Here is a 26,629-nt window from a genome sequence, read left to right on the forward strand (position 1 = left end):
TGAACAAGCCTTTAAATTCACAAAGAAAAACACTTTCTTTATGAATTTTTTGGAGAAAAATTGCGATCTTGAAAGCTAGAGAGAGAGAAAGGCTATAGAGAGATTTGAGAGAGTGATCAAGTTTATCAAAAATCTATGAGAACCCTTTTATAGTTTAGGCACCGTCATTAGGTCTAACCAATAAGATTAGAACCTTAAAACACATTATTTAGAGCTTAAAACATGTGTCTCTACGAACACGTTTGGCGACGCGTCGCTTGTTGGGCATCGCCGAAACCCTAGGGTTTCAAATGATGCAACACCACTCCGGCAGTTCAAAGCTCCCAGAATTGACCTTAAACACCTCAAAATGCTTCCAAACTTTTTGGGCATCCTTAGAGACCCCATTGTATCACTTTGGACCCAAAACCACAATTTTTGAATGCCTATAGAAACTCAAATTTCACATATTCACTATGTGAAATAAGTGTTTTACATCTAGCTTGTGTAAGAACACTTGACTTTGTATTTTAACCAATCCTAACACCATGGACCCGATGACCTTTCGGAGAGACCAAGACGAGTCCAGCCCCGGAGACGTTCTCGTTTGACGAGCCCTCCACGTATAATTTTCATGTAAGTATTGCCTGGTCGACCATGTCCAGCTCCTTAGTGATTCCCTTGCACTATGCTATGAAGCTTGCAAGGTCTTGACCCTTAATCGCCATCCTCGAATGGTACTTTTACTGCCAAAAAAAATAGCTTGAGTAATTAAGTGCTTAAAGCATAATAATTTAAGTATTTAAGCTACAAATATCCATAAATATATTATATTTAATCATAATAAATTTTTTGTTGGGACTATAAAAAACATTTTATCTCTAAAAAATTGTATTATAATTTAAAATATTGTAACGTAGTAATATTTTTCTAAGTGAAACATTACCTGTAATATCTCTTCCAATATTACTAACTAAACTTTTATTCACACCAATATCAAATTAAATAGTCTATAAACTATTTAAATTTTAAAAAAATAGTTCAATAAAAAAATAAAACATTTCTTAATAATTATCATGGATGGTATTTATTTTATTAAAATATCAATAAATGTGTTTGTGTCTGTTGTATATTTTAACAATGAAATAAAAAAATGAAATCACATCTGGAAAAATATTTAATAATATTACTATTAAAAAAAATAGAGTAGCACATGGGATTTAATTTTTATAGGGATCACTAATTGTTTAATGGGCCTTTTATTATAGGGATCACTAATTGTTTAATACGACAGTTCTTCAATCAAGGTACAGTATTACGTTAGTATGGATAGTAACGCACAAAATTTCGATTTCCACAATTTATATATTTTATAATTCTCTTCAAAAAAAAAAAAACCAAGAAAAGCAAACAAATAAAATTTTACTTGTGAATTTCTTTGCCACCTAATATTCCACCTTGAGCAAAAAAAGAAAAAAAAAATCATATATAATGAGTTTGCCATTAGTAGTCATTTCATACAAGTGACAGTCAGTACTGAAAAGCATCTTGAAACTGGAGTAAACCAAAAACCATGTCCATCATGATGAGCATGAGTCCTTCTCCGTCACCGTCGCCGTTAGCGTCTTCACCGACGGTATCTTCCTCACCGCCGTCGTCACTGCCAGTGCGTACGATTCCAGGAAGCTACGGATTGCCGTTAGTGGGGCCCATCTCGGACCGGTTGGACTACTTCTGGTTCCAAGGCCCCGAAACGTTTTTCAGAAAACGAATGGAGAAATACAAGAGCACGGTGTTCCGTACCAACATACCGCCGACGTTTCCTTTCTTCAACGTTAACCCGAACATTGTAGCCGTGCTCGACTGTAAGTCCTTTGCTCATCTTTTCGACATGGAAATTGTCGAGAAAAAGAATGTTCTTGTCGGAGATTTCATGCCCAGTGTGAAGTACACTGGGAATATTAGGGTTGGAGCTTATCTCGACACTTCTGAACCACAGCACGGCAAGGTACCTGATTTCCCTCTAAAATCTTTGATGGTTATTCTTGATTGAAAAATTGAATTGGGTATTATTAATTAGTCTTTGTAAAAGTCCATTTATGCATCTAGCTAGCTTGTGATTTTCTTGGGGTTTCTAAAAATACTTAATGGGTCGTTATAGTATATGATTTTAAGAAAGAGGAAATGGATTTTAGGTTCCTTGAAATGTTTAGTGGTAACAATCAAAAGAACTAAAAAAATTTATGGAAATGGAGAGAGAGTGAGAGATGTATACATAAGGATTTGCAGTTGAAGGCATAGATTTTGTTTAGTAATTAATTCACTAAGAGTATATGATAAGATATTTAGCTGTAGAAAAGGAATCTGGGAAATTGAAATTATTGGTTCTGTGGCAGCTTACATGGAGCTAATATTAAATAATTGGGATCAGAGAAAAAAAAGGAGTTTCACGGTGTATCTTCTTGTTTAACAGATAATTATCTTTTTAAAATTAATTGTGGTGATAGTTCTCGTACATGTATATTAATAAATTGCACTTCGAGTATAGATTTTTTTTTTTTTGCATATAATATATAATGGAAAAGTCTAAAAGGTCCAAATGTGTAACACGTTGAGTGGACTTAATTATTCCATTTAAATGGAGAAGTGTGATCTCTGTCACACGTAAGGGTAGATGCAATAATATAGCTATTCCAAATTTTGTAAGTTTGCATGAGATTCTGACTTGTGAGTTCAACTAGAGAACCACTTCTCCACCCTATTCTGGGACCATTAATTCCCTGGTTGTCAATTTCCTATCATAGGTCCAATGAAATTATAGAACCCAACTTTAAGAATGGATATAATTTTTAGGTTTAGTAAATATATAGGCACACATCACTTTCACTTCCAAATTTATTTGTTTGGGATTGTCCCCATCCAATGTTGTTAGGATTTATTAATAATAATAATAAAATTCTTGAAAATATTTTTTACTTTTAATTCTTAAAAGATTATTTTTTTTGAATTAATTCTTAATAGATTAATTAAATAATTTTTTTAAATATTATAAATAATAAAACTGAAACTCGTCTAAAATTAAATTATTTATTTTTAATAATGATAGAGTTAATAAAGTTTTTTATAATTATTTTGAATTTTATTTTTTCATAAGAAATATATTTTTTAATTTTAAATTATACATATGACAGTGACGTGGCAATGACAAGTTAGTGACTAAATAGTCACGTCAGTAATCCGTTAGCCACATAGGATAAAATTTAACAGAAATGTCACTTTACACTGTAAATAGTTTGGGGGTAATTTTTAACGGCTCGAAAAAATTGGGGCGCATAATAATGTATTAGTCATAATTTGGGGGGCAAAAGTCCTAAACAACTTAATAATAATAGGAAAATTTACAAAATACACTTAATTTCGCAAAAAAATTACAATTTTGCAGACTATCAAATTTTTTTTTTAATTTTATGATTTTAAGGAATTTTTTATATTTTTACGGTTTTGCCTGTTTTTCGTATTTTGTGTTATTTTTAGTTGTTTTTATGTTGTTTAAGTTTATTAATAGTTGTTATCGTGTTGTTTTTCGTTGTTTAATTTTATGTATAATTGTTCTGTTGTTGGGTTGATGTCTAATTGGTGTTTAGTTATTTTTAGATATATTTTGATTTTTTTTTTTAAAATGTGTTAGTATGCAATGAGTTGACTTCTAGTTGTTGTCTAATTGTTGTTTTTTAGTTATTTTTTAATGCAGTGTTGATGTCTAATTGTTGTCCAATTATTATTTTTTAGTTACTTTTTTTACACCTTATTTTTGTAAATAATTTTTTTTTGAAAACGTAAGGTAGTCACTAGGAAAAAAAATTGAAAATTTAAGAAAATTAAATGAATTGATTCAATTGAACAAATCAAGTTGTAAAAAATATAAAAAAAAAATAACTGAGTTTTCCAGTCGATTTTTTTAGTCCGACTGACCAAACTTCATATAAATTTTTTTTTAATTTTTATTATATTTTTGTAATGCTTTATATTTTTATACAATAAAAATAATCTAATAGAAAATTCTGATAAAATACAATCATTAAAATTAGTATTTTTATACCTATTTTTGGAGTGTCACTATTCACGGCCCAGATCATGCCTAAGGCCTAGTCACTTGTAACTTTATATAATTTTTTGGCCAAACCCAACAACTTAAGCTCACACTCAAATGTAACCTTAACTCTTCAATATAAATGAGAGGAGTAGGGACCAAGAGAGAGATGAGAGAGGAAAAAAGGGGCGGTAGGTTTTCACAGAGAGAGCTCTCCATCTTCAATGGAGCCAAATAGCTAAAAGCTAAATACAAATGTAATTAATGACTTGCAAGATCAATGACAGTGACTAAGTTGATGTAGGTCATCTTTTTGAGGTTGAATCACTATAAAACTCTCTATCTATTATTTCTGGGCACTAGAAACATCTCATATACTTTATTTAGCTCTCACAAATCTTCTTAATATTATTTTATGGGTGTTAGACGAGTTAACGAAAAAACAAGTTTAACATTTTGGTGCTTTCGTTGAGAGTTGAACACAAGGAAAGAGACATTGGAGTCAATTAAATTTCCCCCAACGACTAGCTTTCCTAAGTCATCTCTGTTGGGCGATATCTCAAACATATCGCTACAGTAGCAAGCAAATCGACTCATCAGCTTCCCTGCACTGGCGAATAACCTCAATTATGCATATCTTAGGCTAGTTGGATATGGGAACCCATCTCCAAAGACGTGCTTAGATACTGGAACATGCCAAACGCAAAAGATCACTCCTAGGCGATACCGCATGTCTAAGATCGCTTGGGATTGTTTAAAGGGAGAAGTTGCCCTTGAGCATTCCTCTTGCTTGGTTCCTTGAGGTCCTCTAAATCTGGAGCATTCAATTTGATTGGTTCCTACAGGTCTTTGGAACCTTGAGCATTCATCTTGCTTGGTTCCTAGAGGTCCTCGGAACCTTGAGCATTCTTATTGCTTGGTTCATTGAGGTCCTCGGAACCTGCAACTTTCATTTTGCTTGGTTCCTAGATGTCCTCGGAACCTTGAGCAAAGTTTTGCTTGGTTCCTAGAAGTCCTCGGAACATTTGAGCATTCATTTTGCTTGGTTCCCAGATGTCCTCGGAACCTTGAGCATTCCTCTTGCTTGGTTCCTTGAGATCATCGGAACCTGCAATTTTCATTTTGCTTGGTTCCTAGAGGTCCTCGGAACCTTGAGCATTCATTTTGCTTGGTTCCTCGAGGTTCTCGGAAGCTTGAGCATTCAACTTTTCTTGGTTCTTTGAGATCCTCAGAATCTAGAGCATTCATTTTTCTTGGTTCCTAGAGGTCCTTGGAACCTTTGAGCATTTATCTTGCTTGGTTCCTTGAGGTCCTCGGAACCTAGAGCATTCATCTTAGTTGGTTCCTAGAGTTCCTCAGAACCTTGAGCATTCCTTTTGTTTGGTTCCTTGAGGTCCTCAGAACTTGCAACTTTAATTTTTTTTTGGTTCTTAGAGGTCCTCAAAACCTTGAGCATTTATTTTGCTTTGTTCCACGAGGTCCTCATAACCTAGAGCATTCATTTTGTTTGGTTCCTAAAGTTCATCGGAACCTTGAGCATTCATCTTTGCTTGGTTCCTTAAGGTCCTCGGGACCTATAGCATTTATTTGGCTTGGTTCCTAGAGGTCCTCGAAACCTTGAGCATTCAGTTTTGCTTGGTTCTTAGAGGTCCTTGGAACCTTTGAGCATTCATCTTACTTGGTTTCTTGAGGTCCTCAACCTAGAATATTCATTTTTTTTGGTTTCTATAGGTTCTCAAAACCTTGATCTTTCATCTTGCTTAGTTCCTTGAGATCCTCGGAACCTGGAGCATTCATCTTGCTTGGTTCCTAGAGGTCCTCAGAACCTTGAGCATTCGTCTTGCTTGGTTCCTAGAGGTCCTTGGAACCTTGAGCATTTTGCTTTGCTTGGTTCCTTGATATCCTCGGAACCTAGAGCATTCATTTTGCTTGGTTCCTAGAGGTCCTCGAAACCTTTAAGCATTCATTTTTCTTGGTTCCTAGATGTCCTCGAAACCTTGAGCATTCTTCTTGCTTGGTTCCTTGAGGTCTTCAGAACCTGCAACTTTCATTTTGCTTGGTTCCTGTAGGTCCTCGAAACCTTGAGCATTCAGTTTTGCTTGGTTCTTAGAGGTCCTTGGAACCTTTGAGCATTCATCTTACTTGGTTTCTTGAGGTCCTCAACCTAGAATATTCATTTTTTTTGGTTTCTATAGGTTCTCAAAACCTTGATCTTTCATCTTGCTTAGTTCCTTGAGATCCTCGGAACCTGGAGCATTCATCTTGCTTGGTTCCTAGAGGTCCTCAGAACCTTGAGCATTCGTCTTGCTTGGTTCCTAGAGGTCCTTGGAACCTTGAGCATTTTGCTTTGCTTGGTTCCTTGATATCCTCGGAACCTAGAGCATTCATTTTGCTTGGTTCCTAGAGGTCCTCGAAACCTTTAAGCATTCATTTTTCTTGGTTCCTAGATGTCCTCGAAACCTTGAGCATTCTTCTTGCTTGGTTCCTTGAGGTCTTCAGAACCTGCAACTTTCATTTTGCTTGGTTCCTGTAGGTCCTCGGAACCATGAGCATTCATTTTTCTTGGTTCCTTGAGGTCATCGGAACCTTGAGCATTCAACTTTTCTTGGTTCTTGAGGTCCTCGGAACCTAGAGCATTCATTTTGCTTGGTTCATAGATGTCATCGAAACCTTTGAGCATTCATCTTACTTGGTTCCTTGAGGTCCTCGGAACCTGGAACATTCATCTTGCTTTTTTCCTATAGTTCCTCGGAACCTTGAGCATTCCTTTTGCTTGGTTCCTTGAGGTCCTCAGAATCTGCAACTTTCATTTTTCTTGGTTCTTATAGGTTCACAGAACCTCGAGCATTTATTTTGCTTTGTTCCATGAGGTCCTTAGAACCTAGAGAATTTATTTTGCTTGGTTCCTTGAGGTCCTCAAGACCTAGAGCATTCATTTTTCTTGGTTCCTAGAGGTTCTCGGAACCTTGAACATTCAGTTTTGCTTGGTTCCTAGAGGTCCTCGGAACCTTTGAGAATTCATCTTGGTTGGTTCCTTGAGGTCCTCGGAACCTGGAGCATTCATTTTGCTTGGTTCCTATAGGTCCCCAAAACCTTGATCTTTCATCTTGGTTGGTTCCTTGAGGTCCTCGGAACCTGGAGCATTCATCTTGCTTGGTTCCTAGAGGTCCTCGGAACCTTGAGCATTCCTTTTGCTTGGTTCCTTGAGGTCCTCGAAACCTGAAGCATTCATTTTGATTGGTTCCTAGAGGTCCTCGAAACCTTGAGCATTCATCTTGCTTGGTTCCTAGAGGTCCTCGGAACCTTGATCATTTTGCTTTGCTTGGTTCCTTGAGGTTCTCGAAACCTAGAGCATTCATTTTGCTTGCTTCCTAGAGGTCCTCAGAACCTTGAGCATTCAACTTTGCTTGGTTCATTGAGGTCTTCGGAACCTACAACATTCATTTTGCTTGGTTCCTAGAAGTCCTCAAACCTTGAGCATTCAACCTTGCTTGGTTCCTTGAGGTCATTGGAACCTAGAGCATTCTTTTTGCTTGGTTCCCTAAGGTCCTCGGAACCTAGAGCATTCATCTTGCTTGGTTCCTAGAAGTCGTCGATTCCTTGAGCATTCAGTTTGCTTGGTTCCTAGAGGTCCTCCAAACCTTGAGCATTCCTTTTGCTTGGTTCCTTGAGGTCCTCAGAACCTTGAGCATTCATTTTGATTGGTTCCTAGAGGTCCTCAGAACTTGAGCATTCATCTTGCTTGGTTCCTAGAGGTCCTCAGAACCTTGAGCATTTTGCTTTGCTTGGTTCCTTGAGGTTCTCGGAACCTAGAGCATTAATTTTGCTTGCTTCCTAGAGGTCCTCAGAACCTTGAGCATTGAACTTTGCTTGTTTCCTTGAGGTCTTCTAAACCTAGAGCATTCATTTTGCTTGGTTCCTAGAAGTCCTCGAACCTTGAGCATTCAGCCTTGCTTGGTTCCTTGAGGTCATTGAAACCTAGAGCATTCATTTTGCTTGGTTCCTCGAGGTCCTCTAAACCTTTAGCATTCTTTTTGCTTGGTTCCCTAAGGTCCTCAGAACCTAGAGCATTCATCTTGCTTGGTTCCTAGAGGTCGTCGGTTTCGTGAGCATTTATTTTGCTTGGTTCCTAGAGGTCCTCCGAACCTTAAACATTCATCTCGTCTATCTCAAATCTTGGAGCCACTTTCCTAGCTTGAAAGTGGAGCGTCTCGGACAAGCTCGCCCAATTAACCTATGAGCAGCTCAGATCTTCTTATTGTCACTATTAAAAGATCGGTGAAGTAAATTAGTGATACGTCCAAGGCCTAAAGTTATGGTCCTCGTGAAGAGAAACCTGGAGAGTTCACACGATAAGTCCGCCTTATGCAAACATGAAGACTAGCTTGGGGGGCAATTGTTATACCCATTTCTGGAGTGTCACTACCCATCGGCCAAGATCATGCCTAAGGCCTAGTCATTTGTAACTTTGTATAATTTTTGGGCCAAGCCCAATAACTTAAGCCCACACTCAAATGTAACTCTTCAATATAAATAAGATGAGTAGAGACCAAGATAGAGAGGGGAGAGGAAACAAGGGGCAACAACTTTTCACATAGAGAACTCTCCATCTTCAATGGAGCCAATAGCTAAAAGCATAGTACAAATGTAATACATGGCTTGCAAGATCAATAACAGTGACTAAGTGGATGTAGGTCATCTTTTTGGGACTAAACCACAATAAAACTCTCTTTATACATTATTTCTGGGCACTAGAAACATCTCATATACTTTATTTAGCTCTCACAAATCTTCTCAATATTATTCTATAGGTGTTAGACGAGTTAACGAAAAAACAAGTCAACAAGTATATTATTATATTTAAGTTTTAAAAATAATTAAAATTTTAATTTAATTCAAATTAAATTAAATATTTGTAAAAAAAAATATAGTAAAACCAATCAAATGTTGTCAAATAAAAAGTTTCTATTTGGTTCGGTCGATTTTTTTTTTAATTTAGTTGGTTACTATCAATCGAATTCTGAATTTTTAATTTGAAAAATCGGACCTACACTCCTTTGTCAAAGTGAAACTAAATTTAAGTATTAGACATATTTAAAGAAGTTAAAGTCTAAAACATATATTATGGATGTATATGATATTTCTTTCACCACATTCAAAGTTCTTCTCTTAGATTTAGAGCATATATAGACAAGGTCAGATTCTACTTGAGAAAATATTCAAAATGCACACTATTACGAAGGTACTCTCTTAATTTTTATCTCAGAACTTAAACACTGCAAGACTGAAGAGCAATGATCAAATATATTAACATAGGCACTACCAAGAGGCAATTTCGAACTACTGCATGAATGGAGTTACGAAAATGTACCAAAGAGTACGAAATTGCTATACATTTCTAAAATATTTACTCTGAGAACTATTCATAGATATTTTTAGTATACTTTACACTACAACTTTCTAGTTATATTTGAGAAACAAAAAAAAAATACTTGGTTAAAATTCCTTCAAGTGAAAGAAGAATCTAGAACAAATAATACTAACCACAAAAGTAAAGTGAATTAGCCACTATATAAATAAATGGTGTAAGAAAAAACAAATAATCAAATAATAGCATACTATTAGCTAATGTATTCTACACTTATACTTTACTCTTCTAAACCAGCTATTCTCGTCCATTTTCAAATTAAACTACAACAAATTAATATTTTGTTTACCCCAAATTCATAAACCATCATTTGGACTTGTGGGTAAGCATTGAATCAGATAATTGTATTTTAATAAAAAATAATATAGCGATTCATTACAAGCAACAACATTTTTTGTGGCTCGTGATAAATGAATCCCATCAGCATAAATCAATTTTGCTGGTGCGTTAAGTTGCATTCAAGGTTTAGTCCAGTCTATTTTATGTCGTTAAAAGTGACTGTGACCGTAAAATTCAAATGTCTTTTGCAGGCGCAGAATTCTTGTTTTTTATTTGTAAAACTAATCACATGTATGCCCGACGTAGGAAGAGAGATAAAGCTTTTTCTTTTTTTAACATTTTGCCTATAAATATCAATCTAAACTTTAGGATTATTACATCAAAAAGTGTATGGTCGAATTGAGCCATATTATTACTTGTTAGCCATTTTATACGTATACTTAGTGAAACTATATGGTTGAAATCATGTACAGGTTAAGAACTTCGCAATAGATACACTAAAACAAAGCTCGAAGGTATGGGTGCCAGAACTGACATCGAATCTGTCGACAATGTGGGACACCATAGAGAAAGATCTAGCCGAGAAGTCATCCTCATCCTACCTAGTCCCACTTCAAAAGTTCGTCTTCAACTTCCTCATCAAGTGTCTAGTTGGTGCCGACCCTTCCAGCTCCCCCAAAGTTGCAGAGTCTGGCTACATCATGCTCGACCGATGGCTCGCCTTCCAGCTTCTTCCCACTGTGAAGATTGGTGTCCTTCAGCCTCTTGAGGAGCTTTTCATTCACTCTTTTGCCTATCCTTTTTTCTTGGTCAGTGGTGACTACAATAACCTCTCCAATTTTGTAGAGGAATATGGTTAGTTTACATACTCTACATATATACATGCACTACAGTATATCGCTGCTCTATATATTACTATGGGACATTATTGATGTCAACGTCATTTGATGTAATGTACAATTCTTGCTTGTTCCCTCTAGTGGTGTTGGACAATATAAGCCCACAACGATACTAAAACATATTATTCCAACTGTTAAAACAATTGATTTAGGTAAGAATTAAAACATATTTTTCCAAGCTGATGATTTGATAATAATTGATAATTGTGCTAGTAATATTTTTTATATATATAAACAAGTTTGAGAAATTATTTGTGTTTTTATAAACATTTTACAGGTAAAGAAATAGTACAGAGAGGGCAAACCGAGTTCGGGCTGAGTAAAGAAGAAACGATTCACAACCTTCTGTTCATTTTGGGTTTCAACGCCTTCGGGGGATTCTCTGTATTTCTACCAAGTCTCCTCGGCACCATAGCCAGTGACACAACCGATCTACAACAAAGACTGGTCAAAGAAGTCAGAGAAAAAGGCGGGTCAACTCTGACCTTTGACTCCATCAAAGAAATGCCACTCGTCCAATCGGTCGTGTACGAGACGCTCCGGCTCAACCCGCCGGTTCCGCTCCAATTCGCCCGGGCCAGGAAGGACTTTCGGCTAAGCTCCCATGACTCAGCCTTCGAGGTCAAGAAAGGCGAGCTCCTTTGCGGGTTTCAAAGCCTTGTCATGAAAGACCCGAAGATATTCTCAGAACCCGAGACGTTCATACCGGACCGGTTCATGAAAGATAAAGATCTGTTAGATTACCTTTACTGGTCGAATGGACCGCAGAGTGGTGTGCCGGGCGTGTCGAATAAGCAATGCGCGGGTAAGGATATCGTCACGCTTACGGCGTGTTTGATCCTGGCTTACACCTTCCGTCGTTATGATTCGATCAGCGGGAGCTCAAGTTCAATCACAGCAGTTAAAAAGGCTTAAGTGAATGAGAGAGGAGTGAGGTGAGGGACTATAGTACGCATGTCATTTATGTATATTATTAGGGCTGCGAAGACATACGCGGACCATGCATCGATGGTAAACGATGTGTTTAAATAGTGTTATTTGAAGGAAGGAAAAGGGTGATGAATTGTGATGTTGATGATTAGAAGAATAAAATTTTGTTTTTGTGGGACAGTTCTCGTGTGTTTTGCTGATGAATTTTCCTCAAAGGAGACTTCACTAAGTTATATAATTATAGGGGTGAGCATCTAAACCGGCAAACCGCGGCGACCGACTGAACCGCACCACATTATACTGCAAACCGCGATGTCGAAAATGGAATGGTTTGGTATGATTTGTATCTTAGCTAAACTACACGGTGCGGTGCGCGATTTGGTGGTGTGAAATTTTGGTTTGCACCACACCGCATCGTATACTTACAAATATGTTAAAAAAAATTACTTTATATATATACCATGTAACCCAATCTGAAATTAGGAGCCCACTTAAATTAAGGTATAACCTTATTCTTTAACACATCATACACGACAACAACGCATTCCTCTCTCATCTCATTTGCGCCTCCTCCCTATCACTATATCTCACATATTTTTTAACACACTTACACTGTGGAAAACCACCCAAACCACACTGCAAAAAATGGTTTGCTTTGGTCGGTTTGGTGCAATGAAATCACACCGCATGGCGTGTTCTAGCTACTACACCGCACTTGTGGCGTAGTGTACTAAAAAGTGTTCAAACTGCCCAAACCATACCGTGCACACCCTATATAATTAAGAGATTTCTACATCAAATACTCATTTTCCCAAAAAAAAAATTACTATTTTAACATGAACAATTTTTTTTTTAATTTTATGATTTTAAAGAAATTTTTATATTTGTATGGTTTTGTATTTTTTTTATATTATTTTTATGTTATTTTTAAATTTGTTTGGGTTGATGTTTAGTTGTTATGATGTATATATTATTTCTTTTAGTTTTTTTTTTTTTGTTGATTAGTTTTTTTAAGTTGTTTTTTAGTTTCTTTGTTAGAAACTTTATTTTTGAAGAAAAAAAAATAACACTCTTTAACAAAAATTTTAAAAAAAATGTGTATTTAAAAGAAAATCCTTATAATTGATGTAAGCGTAAATTTGACGAGACCCTCATAAATTATGGCCCAACCAAGAAAGGCTGTAGCCAATCCGAACCACACTAAAAAAAATGGGAATTTTAAAAAATATGGCTTTTATACCATCAATGTGCAAAAATATGGAAGTTATACTTTTCTTAATTTGTATGGGAAATTTATTAAGGAAAAAGTTAAGGTATGGGAAACACAATTAGTAGCTAACTAAAATATGGAAATATCACATTTTTTTTATCATTGTTATGTTTTCTTTGATTTTGAAAGTAATTTTTTTTTCCATCATTTTTTCTTTACTTGTTTTTTCTCAATTTTTTCCTTTTTCTTTTTTTTTTTTACTAATTTTTTCCTTCATTTTTTTTTCTTTCCATTTTTTCATTCTTCCTCTTCTTTTTTTCAATTTTATCCATTTATTTATTTTTTTCTTTAATTTGTATTGTTTTAATTTTTTTTTTCATATTTTTTCAGTTTTTTTTTTCATTCTATTTTTTCTTCATTTTTATATTTATTATTTTCTCCTTCCATTTTTTTTTCTTTTTTCACACATATAAGCTTTTTTTTTTCTTCTTCAATTTTTTTCTACCAATTTTTTCATTCATATTTTTTTCTTTTCATTTTTCCATTATTTTTCTTCTTCTTCTTTTTATTCTTATTTATTCATCTATTTTTTTTCATTCATCATTTCTTTTGTTTTTTTTTCATTTTTGTACTTATTCTTTTCTCATTCTATTTATTTTTTTTTTCTTCATTTTTTTCACACATATTTTAACATTACATAATTATTCTACTATTTTTTTTATTTATTATCTTTTATTATTGTAATTTTTTTTTATATAGTTTTTTCCACTATATGTAAAAAAAAATTCAAATCAATTTTTTTAGCATTTTCTTTTTACTGTAACACTTATAGGAATACCAAAATTTGGAAAGAAAACTAATAAAAATATGAAAACGTGAATGGGTAACTGGTTACCTTCACATTCTGATGTGTGTATATTTATGGTTTATTTATGGTAACTAGTTACATATGTTACTAAAATCATAGTTACTTCTTCTTCCTTTTTTAATGAAGTGTTCTTCCACTTTTTCTTTCAAATTTGATGTTTATTTTCATATTTAATATGAGTAACTCGTCACCCCTCTTAGGTAATTGGTTACCCATCTTATGGCAGAAAGTTACTCATCTCAGGATAACTGGTAACCACTGGTTACCCCTCCTGATGCATGTTATTTAACCTAGCTCTAAATTTTTTTTTACATAACTGTCAAAGATCAATAAAGTAACTGGTTACCTTACCCAGAATTTGAAAAAAAAAACATACAATCTAAAAAAAACGTGTTTATAATAAATAAAAAATAATTTAAAAAACAATTCATATTACAAAAAAAAATTTGCAAAACAACCAAAGAAAAATTTAATATAAAATTAGTAATATAAAAACAATATAAAAAAACAAATAAGCTAAAAAAATAATAATCAAATTTCAAACATACCCTTCCAAATTAATAAAACTTGATTAAGAGTAAAATTATGGCATAAACCAACTTTTATACAAAAATATGGGAAAATAAACCCATAAAAGTGAAAATTATTAAAATAAGCCATAGATTAACTTTTTTTTGAAAAAAAGTCATATTTTTGCACACTCTAATAAAAATCTCATATAAAATGTAATTTCAAAAAAAAAAAAATTTGGGGGAGTTTTTGAAATCAAGTTGGACCACACTATTGAATAATCAAGTATTGCAATCTTCACATTTGGCTGGACCACTGTCCTTCGACCATGATCTCACTGTCAGATTCACACACAAATTTGATATTAAAAAAAATAAAAATAAGGTCAAGACCATTTTATTTTTAAAAAAAATTAAGACGAATATGGTATAGATTAAAATTATCAGAAAAATAGATAATCAGTCTGGAACATTGGAATGTTTACACATCCAGGTGCTAAGCGAAAATGATCCCACTGCTGATGGCATTTGATTGTTTAATAGATTGTGTCTCATGCTTTTTGCTATCATCATAAGAATAAAAATCAACTGTTTCAAATTCTATATTCATTCACTGTCACACTAATGAAGCTGCTCTTTTTTTCTTCGTTTTGTGTTTTTCCATTAATTTGTATAGGGTTTATATTTTTTTAAATTATGTGTTTTGTCTCATTATCTGTATAATATTCAGTGTGTAGATAAATTACTTTTTGGATCCTATGTTTTGTAAATAGTTCAAATAGAACTCTAAACCTAATTTTGGTCAAAGCTTTCTCAACTGAAATCATAAATAATTCACCAAACTAGCAATTTAGAACAAAAATAAAATCATTCTGCTTAAAAATTGTGTTGTTATATTTTTTTTTTTTTTTATCAAAATTGAGTTTTTGTGTCTATTTAAACTATTTTACAAAATATAGGGTCCAAAAATAAATATTTTAAAACATAGGGTCCAATAGGTTATCGCAAAAAATACTGAGTTCAAAAATGTATAAATCCATTTGTATAGGTTAGTAATTGGGAAAGTAAATTTTTAGGACAATAAAATAGATTTGATATATTTATTTAAAAAAAGAAAAATAAAAAGTTAAGTTATACCAATTTAAATCAATTATTTTATTAAAAATATCATTTGCTTATTTTTTTTTTATTTTCATAATCTCCTATAAAAAAAAGAGTATTTTTTTTTTCATATATGCATCGTATAATGTTTTTTTTTTTTTTTAATTAAATACATATATATCTTTTGGATATTCCCTTTTATAGGAAAGAAAAATAATATGCTTTCTTACTAACACTTTTTGAAGAAAAATGTATGCTACATAATTTGTTAGACAAGAATTTAATTCATTTTTAATACCAATAATAAAAAAAAACATAAGTTTAATTTGTCTTGAATTTTAATTAAAAAAAATACTTTAAAAACTTTTATGAAAAATACTATAATAGAACATACCAATTATTGGGAGAAAAATAAAGGGAAATCTACAAAAATGCACTAAAAGTTAAAAAAAAATCTTAAAAATACGGTGCATTACAAAAATACGAAATTTTTGGATAAAAACACAGAATAGCAAAATTGTAAATACGGAGTGGTAAAATCATAAATAAAAGCTATAAAATACAATTTCTTGTGATCATCGTTTACAAACTAATAAATATATGTTACGAACTTGTAAATATCTGTTACGTGTTTGTAAGTAATATTTACAAAATCAGTTATAGAATTGTAGATTTTTTTTTTTTTTTTTGTAGATAAAACTTACAAACAAATTCGTAACTAAATTTTTTAATTTTGTAACAATAGTTTACAAATATAGTTTTACAACTAAGAAAGATATTTTTGTAACTAATATTTACGAAAATATTTTATAGTTAAGAAATCATAAACAAAATATACATAAAAAATATTATAATTTTCCATATTGTTACAATATTGTACCCAAAAATTTCATGAACCATCATATTTATACTATACAACTTAAAAATATAAATTTAAGATATTCATTATTTATAAAACACTTTATTGAATATAGTGGTGAAATACAATATTTTTTTAAAACAAGTTTTACATTTTTGTAACAACAATTTACAAAACTAATTTCACAACTAAAAAGTTTATTTTTGCAACTCACATTTACATAAATATTTATAAATTTTTTTAACATGATTATTACAAAGATTTACAAAACTAATTTTTTAACTTTAAATATATTTTTGTAACAAAATTTGAAACTTGGATTAGATTATAATTTTGGCTTAACATTGAGTGTTGAGACTTGACTAGCTATGATTTAAAAAATATATATAATATTTTTATAAAGAATAATAATATTGTGATTATCTTTAACTATATATTGTAACATATAGTTATTAATATTAATTTTAATTAAGAGCATATTGTAATTTGTATAAATATTTATTTATTTTTTGAGTAATTATATAAATATTAATTTTAATATTAATAAATATATTTATTTTAAATAAAAATAAATTAATCTACTTTATTTTATTGAAGGTAGTAACTATAATTATTATTACTTTTATTATTATATTATTTGATATGCCTAAATTCTTATTAAAAATTAAGACAAAAAAATAAAACAAAGGGTCAATATATATATACACGGGTGGGGAAAGTCATATTTTTGTAATTTATTAAAGATACTGTATAAAACGAATTTTTTTTATATTACGGTGGGAGATGTAATTATCTCAAAAATAAAACTAAAAAAATGCTTCTATAAAATTATATAAAAAATAATATTTTCTTGCACACTCTTTGCAAATAAAGAAAAAATATATAAAGTTAGAGTGATATAATTTTAAAAAATAATATATTTAAATAATTTTTTTAAGAGAACAATATTATCAGACTCATAGATTTTTTTTAAATAAATATACAATAATAATTCAAAAAATAAATAAAAGGCAGAGCATCCAAATAAAATAAAGAGTTTTTTTAAAATAAAATTATAAATTTGTAAAAGATATTTAAACAAATAAATATTTTTAATAAATATCAACAACTTTCCCATAGACTAAATTAATGGAGTTCCTTAATTTTATTTATTGTAAAATAATTGTTTGTTAAAATTGAAGAAATTTTAAATTCATCCTCTTGTTATAATTGTTCCAAAATATATACATAATTTTGTAAAAAAAAAAAGATACACATAATTATAAAATAAAAAAAAGAATTATAAGTTTGTCAAAGCATTACATGTATAGAGAAAAAAAGACACTATGTAAATAAATAAGTAAATAATACTTTGATAAAATAATATATTATAGGGCTATTGGTAGTGATAATACCCAAAAATTTTCAAAAATTACACTTTAATACTCAATTTTTTTTTCAGTAATAATACCTAAATCTATAATTTTGGTGCAACGTTCATACTCACCGTTTACTGCCCGTTAAGTATCCACGTGGCATATTTTTATTAGTCTAATTGGCAGCGATGATACCCAAATCTTTTCAAAAGTTACACTTTAATACAATTTTTTTTTTGCATTAATACCTAAATCTACAATTTTAGTAATACTTACCGTTAACTGTCCATTAAGAATCCATGTGGCACATATGAATTTTGGGATGATTTTAGACTAAATTATTTAAATATTATAAAAATCATTTCAAATTTTAAAAAATCTAAAAGATTATAGAATTTGTAAATTTTAGTTTTATTAATTAGTATCTAATAATCTTTTAGATTTTATAAAATTTAAAATAATTTTTATTACTTTTAAAGAATTTAAGAATATTGGCGGCGATAATACTCAAATCATTTGTAAAATTACACTTTAATATCTAAGTTTACGAGTATAAAAATGTGCAAAGTTACTTAACAGATAGTTAATAGTGAGTACTAACGGTTGCACAAAAATTGTAAATTTATGTATTATTACTACAAAAAAAAATATTAAAATATAACTTTTAAAAAAAAAAAATTAAGTATAATCGCCGTGAATATCCTTATATTATATTGACATGACATTTAAAAAGAAAAGATTATGACAATTTACTTTTTCTAAGATATCGACTATTCAAGTTCAAATAACGGTATATTAATGTTGAATTAAAAAAAATGAGCATCTGTCAAAATTTTATTGGTGCTATCAGTGAAGAGAAAGGGAATGTGGGACAGCTGCCTTTTATTCTCTCCATACTGCTCCAACTTAGATATATCAGCGGAGAAAAGGAAGGGCGTGGAAATTTCATTGGAGCATGGATTTGAATGAGAAGATTACAGATTCTTGCAACAAAAAAAAAAAATTGATTGCTTTTAGAAGGTGATAGATGACTACAAGGTTTCTATATTTTGGCTTGAGATGGTGATAACATATATTTATAAGTTTGTAAATATAGCATATTGGATTAATAATACAACTCCCTTTGAAGGTGAAAAGTAGTACCAGTGGAGGCAATCTCCTTGTGAACGCAGCCTTGGGCTGTTGTTCCACACAATGTCATATGGTGCTTCTTCTATGCTGTCTGGACATTTCCTTGTGCCTGAGCACGAGACTTGGCCATCCCTTCTTTCCATCCTCTCTGACGAGCTCTCTGCTCCCACATTGCTGTTAGTCTCTTCTGGGCAGTTAATGCTGCTTCAGCTTTCTCCCTTGCTTCTTCACATGTTTCCATCCCGGAAGTGCACTTGTCTGCTTCCTTCTGATACTGGGAAGTCACCTTCTTAGCCTCAAGCAGAGCCATGTCTGCCCGTCGCTGATGTTCCAAAGATTCGGCTTCCCTTAGCTTCAGTTCCTCTGCCAGTAAGTCAGCAAAGTTCTTCTCAGTGTCTTCACTCACCTCTGGGTCACGTTTTGCACAATCTGCATAGCATACCAAAATGGAAAATCAGTAGTGGTAACAAATTGAGAGAGTGGACCAGGATTAAGCAAAATCTAAAACCTTCAATACATCAAGTACAAATCCATGCAGCATGTAGCTTCGCTGAAAAAAACTCAAGTTAACCAGGTTGTATTACTTCCTGAGAAACATCTCGAAATCCATCTATGCATACACACACAATATCCAGAATCAGTTATTCCTAGTGTGGGGAACAGGTGCAAGTGCAAGTATCATGCTATAGGTGTTATAGTGGCAAGATGTGTTGCAACAGTTTATTTAAAGCAAATGCCCCTCAAGGTGGTACAAGAGGAAGGATGACATTTGTCTCCCAAGATACTATTCATAATAAACAGCTGACTAGTACTTGGTCACTACTTTAAGCAAATTAAGAATGTTTAAACTTCTATGGCCGAGTTGGAACAAAAATCCTTTATACTATTAAATTTAAGACTCCTGAAAACAAAGAAAAAATAGAGATGATTCAAGTGATGTAACTTACAAATTTTTCATGTGAAGAATAAGAGAACACCTCCTTGTAATACACTTGGATGAGGAAGATTTAAAATTCTTATTATTTCTCATTTTTATAATATATTACAATAGCCATTATAACTTGTAACTTCCTAATAAGTACACAATTACATAGAAAATTGAACAAAGTCTTGTTGTTACCAAAAAAAATTAGAAGCTCTCTCAAGTGTAAATTTTTCATTCACCCATGCTTTATTTTTCTAACAATTTCGCGGCCTAAAACCTGTTTAAGATAAATAGGTGTTATCCTTTGAATCTTCCCTCATGTAAATATGTTTACTTTACTAGCTAATCATTAGAAGTGTAAACGATGACATACTCCACACACAAGTCTTTCTAGTACAACTCAGTTTGCATAATTATGTTTATGTTAGCCATGAACATCTCCCTATGAGAATTTCTAAAGAATTAAGCGCAAGTATATCCCCTTTAAAGCAACCACACTTCTTTCCCACATAGATGATCTCCTAATTAAGAGTAGCTCACATTATCTCGTTTGGATATTCCAACACATAATAAATATTAAAATCCTGACTCATCAGTTTTCCTTACAAGTATCAATGTTTACATCATAGGAATGGATTCTCCTTTTGAACCTAGATCTTGAAATCTCCAGTCCATTAGATTGGGTTTCTATTGTATCGATCCATCCTTTCATGGATTTTAGTATCATTATCCTTGATGACTTCTGAACTAAATTTCTATTTAACCTTCTCAGTGAATGAGAAATTGAAACCCCTTCATCTAAATTCTATTTAAGAAAATGCTCTCATTATTCTTCACACTAAAAATTTGAAAGCTCCTTCATCTTTCGAATTTTTTCTATTTTTGTTGTTGTTGTTATGAAGAGTCTTGTTCTTAGCAGCATAGATGGTTTTTGGTCTAGGTGATAGAAGTTTAAGCATTCTCAATTCAACAACAACATGTGTGCTAGTCAGCTGTTGTATCATGAGAGACAGATGCCATTTATTCTCTGAAACTACTATGAAAAGCAAATCTATGGAAACTGTATGAAACACAAACCTCAGTCCATCCTACCACTAGTACAGCCACTATGAAGTTCTACATTCTATTACTTTGTACATTGTGTAATTTACTTTCTTTTATCATTGTTATTTTCAATTTGTAATGCTAATTTGATCGTCTAATTTTTACAAAAAAAAAAAAAAACAAACAAACAAATTTATTCATACAAAGAACAAATTAGTGTCGTATGAATACACCACTAAGTCCCATGCTTTATCATTTCAAACTAAACATACTAGATATGCAGTAATGATCTATATCACAAATGAGAAGTGAAGTTTTTTATCTGGTAAAAAACTACAGATAGCAAGAAAATGTGTGAAGGTAATGTAGACACGGGTAGTTTTTAATCAGAGACTAACCTGTAAAGGAAGTGTTGCTCAGTCCTGCACACAAAGAAACCAAACAAACAGTAAATAATCATTTCATCCAAAATACTGCATCATACGACCCATTATGAATGAATCAACGCTAAGAAAAGAGTATCTTGCAAAATTTAGCACTCCCAAGGAGCTGTTAACTTGGGGTTTTCGTTGAAATTAAATTGCCTCAACTACTAAACCATGACCCAAGCAAGTACTCTAAAATCCTCACCAAAACAGCATAAACTGGATCAAGATCTACGAGCAAAGAATGATCAAATGAAAGAGAAACTAAAATAGATCTAAGCCGGATCCGGTGTCACAAAATTGAGAGAAAGAAAATACCGATGGGGATGGAAAGGAGAGGCTGAGAAGAGCAATCGCAGACACAAGGGGGGCAAGTAGAAGAGGAAGAAGATTGGCTAACAGCGGCCAAACCCTCCATGAAATGCCAGTAAAGAGGGGGGCCAAGAATGTAGCCGGCAATGCAGAGAGCGATGACGGTGAGGCCCGTCTTCAAGACCACCGGGCTACAAGCCCCCGCCGAGCTCTGGGTCATCGCCATAGATGCGACAGTGGCCGTACAAACAGTGGTAGTAGCAGAAAGAAAGAAAGATGTGGAATTGAAAAACAGGGAGAGACAGCTGGTTTGCGCGTTCTGGTTTGAATGGGGAAAAGGAAAAGACAGTGAAGAAGATTAGAAGAGTGTGAGAGATGGGTTATGGCCTAATAAAAGTGTGGGAGATCTACTCAATTTAGTCTGCAACTACAGTGTTCTGTTAATGTGTTTATTAATGGAATTTCATTTGTTTTATTCCCCAAAACAATCAAAATATGTAGAGGAAATGGCAAAACAGTGTACATAGAATAGATTATAGATAGATCCACCAAATTTATACTCAGATGTCTCATGTTTCCTAATACTCTGTATTGTCATTTTTTTTTATTTTTACAAATATTTTGTGAATTACATATGCAAAAATTTATTTGAGCAAAACTGTCCAAAACTTTAGATTTTGTTACATTTATATAACTATTTTTTTAACTCACTCCCAAAATGTGTGTAACTTATCCTGCAATCATTTTTCATAGATATATAAGTGTAGTTAATTTGAAATTTTTGATAGTTAGCTGTTAATATTTTTAAATAAAATTAAATTCTATAATAATTACTATCTTTTTAAATTTTGTTTTAGCGTTTACAATTTTTTTTTAAAGGATGCCACATTGATAAACTTAGGCAAATTTGTAAATAATATGGAATTTTCTATAGATTTTATTTTTATTATAATGTATATTATTACTTTATTATAATTATTTATCATGGAAAATAATTTTCATCAATATATCTCAATTTTAATTGACACTTTTATTGTTTTGTAGGTTAGTTACTTTACATAAGGAAATTTAATTATCGAAATATTCGATTTTTTTTTATAATATTAAAGAGAATATCATTTCTCTTAAAATAAAAAAAAAATCAAAATGCTATTTACTTTTTATAATTATTATTATCTCGAATTTATAAGCATTCTGAATGAGATTTTTCAATTTTAACTCTAATTTTTTTTTTATAATAGTATTTATTATAGTCATAATAGATCTCTTGCAAAATTTTAAGAAAATTTTGATAATTTATAATGCTGAAACTAAAGGTATAATAATTTTTTGTACATATATGTTTTAATATAGTTGAGAAAATACGTTATTTAAAACTCTAATTTTAGCATTGTTAATTATTCAAATTTTTAAAATTTTTTGCAGAAATCTACTATAACTACAATAAATATCATCTTAAAAAAACACAGAAATAAAATAATTTATGTGCCTAAAAAGAGGACCATATCTTAGTGTAACGTGCCTTAGTTTGAATTTCCTTATTATTTTAATATTGATTGGTGTATAACTAAATGCAAATCTCTATATATTTTATTTTAAATTAAGCATTGAATATTATTTTTTAAAATATATATATTGTACCTCCTCCTTAAAACTACACTAATTTAGAAAAATATTGAAAGTTTATTTTTTGAAAGATAGTTATAAGATTTATTTTATATTTTTGAAATGATACTTATTAATTTGTATATATATAAAAAAAGACACTTATGAAAATAATTTATTTTTACTTTGTTACAAATTCACATAGATATTTCTCAAAAAAAAAATCACATATGTAAATTATTATTTTTTTTTTTAGCAGGGAAAAAAGTTTAAAGCAATTAAATCGGCTTCACATTTATTTAATTTTTTTATATATAAAATTAAAATATGGCTTTTGGGAAAGGTAATATGATTATGTCAGTCGGTAGAAATGGAGGTGCGATATTATTAATATTAATAAACTGAATGTCGAAGAAAATGGCGTTAATAATTCCTATCTGAGTAATTTTACCACTGAGAGAGGGCACAAATTAACGACATGGAAATTCCAATCGATCTGATAAAGCAGGTACAGATCTCGCTCCGGAGCCACGCCAGTTTCTCCTCCTACGACCCAAACGACAACTCCTTCCCCATTCTCCCTTCCCTGGAAGAAGCTCTAGCGTCCCTTGATTCCTCGCCGCCATATCTTCGCTGCAGGCATTGCAATGGCAGACTCCTTAGGGGCTTACAGTCTTTCATTTGCGTCTTATGTGGTGGAGAAGCAACTAAGGAGGACCTCCCACCTGAACCCATCAATTTTCGAAACACTCTTGGTTATCAATGGCTTCTTCAGTCCTTGAGTTTGGATGGATCGGTATAACCTACTCTCCCTCTCCCTTTCTCTCTCTTTTGCATTTTCTTATCTGTTTCGTTTTTAATTGGCTCATATCAGTTGGGTCGCTTCACATTAGGTTTTAGAGGAAGAAAACAATGAAGCTTTTGATTAAACTGTTCATGTACTTAACAATTAAGTTTAATGCTTTGTGAGTAATTGAACTGTTGTTTCAATCGGATTTTGCTACTTTGGAAGATTAGATATTGATTCTTCTTCTATTTTTTTTAAGGTGTCTAGTAATCTGTTATGGATCATAATGGAAATGGATATCAGGAAAGTGTTTTCCTTTTACCATTTATTTTTGTTTACTTGCAAATCGGTGACATATTGGGAATCTCTTACTTAATTAGTAATATTTGCAAATTTTGATTCATTTCCAGTACTGTCTATATTTTTTTACTCATCACGGATCTGTAGACATTGCCTAATTCCGCAAGTGCCAATGAAAGTTGCTAGCTTTGCTTAGCTTTTTAGATGTGACTTTGTGAATTAGTGCTATAGCTATGGTTTTGATGATAATACCAATTTTTCAGAACATTATCTTAGAATGTATTTTTCACCCATAATTTTTGTTATGTCCTGCAATCTGCTTGCTGGAGCTTAGAGATGTGTTGCATTTTGGGCTAAAATAAGAAAAAGATGTTTGTTGTCTTCACATACTAGCATGGATATGGAAATCGGATATTATGTCTATGATATCTATGTAAGTCTGACATGTTGTTTTTCAGGAGACCGTGACATCACCTGTTGAAACCAATAATTCACACCGAGGAAGGAATGCAGCGAATGATGAATTCCCATTGTCTGAACTTTTAGATCTAGAGATAAAATGGCCTTCTGAATCGGAGAGATTTGAATCTCGTTTCCTAAAGGAGATGCCAGATCAGAGCAAAAGCTCCTTAAATTTGTCAGGAGTCAGGCTTGAGATTTTTTTTGCTGAAGAAAAGAATGGTGATGGTTCTGATGCGACTGTAGAGTCATCAGTGAGTACCAACCAGGTCAATACCAAACAAAGTGTACAGGGTTATGGAAATCTTGATTTGTTTGAGAATGCTCAGCATTTTGAAACTGCTGTTCTATCTAATGAAGGTGAGAGTAATGTCTCTGATTCTGGTTGGGGTGCAAATTTTCAATCTGCTTCTTCTGCAATGCCTAACGAGGAAGCAAAACCGTTTGACCCTTTTTTGGGTTCTGTGGATCTTTCCAATCACTTAGATGAAGTATTTGGAGAAAGATGTAGAGACAACAGGATCTTCATCCATGGCTAGTGAGTGGTTTGTGGATGATTCATGGAATAATTCCAAATCTGGGTTAACTGGTCCTTCAGATGAGTTTAAAACGAACACAAATGTGAATACTGGAAGCTTGGTGGAAAATGTGAGTTATTCTTCTTCAAAGCATGTTGATTGGGTTCAAGATACTAGATGGCGAAGTACTAGCAACAAGTTGCCTGACAGTAAGGCTGATGAGGGACATGATTCATTTGATGATTGGAATGACTTTACCAGCTCAACTGTTACAAACAATCCTCCTAATAGTTCTTTGAAACAAACCTCGGTGCCTTTTGATGACATGACATCAGAAGTAAATTTGTATAGCTCAACTAATCACCAACAGGATATAAACTTGTTTGATAGCCTTTCACAACAAGGTGTCGGTTCAGCAGCATTTAGCAGTCCAACTGGTTCCACAGAAGGGAGTTAAATGCTGTCAGAAGCCTCTAGTTTAGACAGGTCTTATACTTGTCCAATTTTCTTTCAGACAAATACATTTGTTATTAGTTTACTTTGACATGCCTGGTTATACGTTATACTTCTATCTCTTGCAGTATCCAATTATTCATCACAAGAGTATGTTTAGTATAAAAGCCACTCACCTCTTGGGCATTTGACCATATTAACAGAACAGAACATTTTCCAGTTCTTATTTGTGTTGGGTTATTGATTTCACCCGAGTTTTATTCCCCTCTTTTTTATCATTTTGACCTGTTGTACTTCTCTGAAACCTGTTTTTAAATACTTAGAGACCAGTCTCGAATGAATGTAACCTTAAGAAGGTTCCGGAAACAACCATTTTGACCTTTGATCTTTCTTGAATCTAGAATAAATATTAGTCAAGACCTTTCTCAATTCTCACAGTTTCTCTTCATGTTGCAGGACATCTGGTGATAATACAATGGTTGGAGGGAACCCAGAAGATGTTGAGAAGGGCAGAAATGCAGAAATCAAGTCTGAGGCAAATGATGTTGATATGTTGCTATCTCAAATGCATGATCTTTCTTTTATGCGCGACAGCAATCTTTCAGTCCCTTCCTCGCAAGTAGAAGGCTTCAACTCATTATCTCAAAATTGAGGCCTAATATTCTCCATCGTTATATCTGATTATGTAATGTTTATTCTTAGATCTGTTTTTTCAATTGTATTACTAAACTATTTTTTTGACATATGAGAGAGATTGTCTTGATCTCATTTCCACAAACACAATCAGCCACCTTGATTGTCATTAGCTTAAAAGAAAATTCCGAAATAATGGTTCAAAGTTTCAGTACCAGACGTAAGGTTCAAAACATTGAAATTTAAAGAACAAAGACAACTTATAACTAGTTCCATAAAAAGCATAAACCGCAAGTCTCATCTTCAACTTAAATACTGGTGGCATTCATTGTTCAGAGATTGATAGCAAGCAATTTTTACTTGCGAAGGGTCAGCGCCGGATGCCCAGTTGGCTGTAACTTTTTGGTGCGATGTCCAGTAGAGACTTTGTGGACCAATGCTTGCACAGAAGTAATTAATGTTGGATCATTCTGCAAAAACACCGAAAGCTTAAAAAATTAGATTTCATAGGGAATGTGTTACATATGAAG

The 26,629-nt window shown here is 32.3% G+C and overlaps 2 protein-coding genes and 1 pseudogene across 2 annotated transcripts; 2 read left to right on the top strand and 1 right to left on the bottom strand.

Annotated features, from left to right (window-relative positions):
• Nucleotides 1-1,481: 1,481 nt before the first annotated feature.
• Nucleotides 1,482-11,785, top strand: LOC133817529 (fatty acid hydroperoxide lyase, chloroplastic). The gene is made up of 3 exons (XM_062250080.1): nt 1,482-1,987; nt 10,250-10,631; nt 10,953-11,785. The coding sequence occupies exons 1-3, from the start codon at nt 1,553-1,555 to the stop codon at nt 11,588-11,590; spliced, it is 1,455 nt and encodes a 484-aa protein (XP_062106064.1). The 5' UTR covers nt 1,482-1,552; the 3' UTR covers nt 11,591-11,785.
• Nucleotides 11,786-18,497: 6,712 nt separating this feature from the next.
• Nucleotides 18,498-21,831, bottom strand: LOC133817530 (uncharacterized). The gene is made up of 3 exons (XM_062250081.1): nt 21,351-21,831; nt 21,006-21,029; nt 18,498-19,067 (listed from the first exon to the last, which is right to left on the bottom strand). Exons 1-3 carry the CDS (start codon nt 21,568-21,570, stop codon nt 18,721-18,723), a joined length of 591 nt encoding a protein of 196 aa, XP_062106065.1. The 5' UTR covers nt 21,571-21,831; the 3' UTR covers nt 18,498-18,720.
• Nucleotides 21,832-23,367: 1,536 nt separating this feature from the next.
• Nucleotides 23,368-26,310, top strand: LOC133814055 (uncharacterized; annotated as a pseudogene).
• The last annotated feature ends 319 nt before the right edge of the window (nt 26,311-26,629 follow it).

This window comes from Humulus lupulus, chromosome 2, assembly GCF_963169125.1.
Source record: "Humulus lupulus chromosome 2, drHumLupu1.1, whole genome shotgun sequence".
In the NCBI taxonomy this organism is placed as follows: Eukaryota; Viridiplantae; Streptophyta; class Magnoliopsida; order Rosales; family Cannabaceae; genus Humulus; species Humulus lupulus.

Excerpts from the sequence above, each read along its gene's own strand:
- LOC133817529 (XM_062250080.1), top strand. The coding sequence starts at position 1,553 with ATGTCCATCATGATGAGCATGAGTCCTTCTCCGTCACCGTCGCCGTTA. Across the intron at positions 1,988-10,249 it reads CTGAACCACAGCACGGCAAG|GTTAAGAACTTCGCAATAGA; the intron begins GTACCTGATTTC and ends AATCATGTACAG. Across the intron at positions 10,632-10,952 it reads CAATTTTGTAGAGGAATATG|GTAAAGAAATAGTACAGAGA; the intron begins GTTAGTTTACAT and ends AACATTTTACAG.
- LOC133817530 (XM_062250081.1), bottom strand. The coding sequence starts at position 21,570 with ATGGCGATGACCCAGAGCTCGGCGGGGGCTTGTAGCCCGGTGGTCTTG. Across the intron at positions 21,030-21,350 it reads TCTCCTTTCCATCCCCATCG|GACTGAGCAACACTTCCTTT; the intron begins GTATTTTCTTTC and ends CTTTGTGTGCAG. Across the intron at positions 19,068-21,005 it reads GAGCAACACTTCCTTTACAG|ATTGTGCAAAACGTGACCCA; the intron begins GTTAGTCTCTGA and ends TATGCTATGCAG.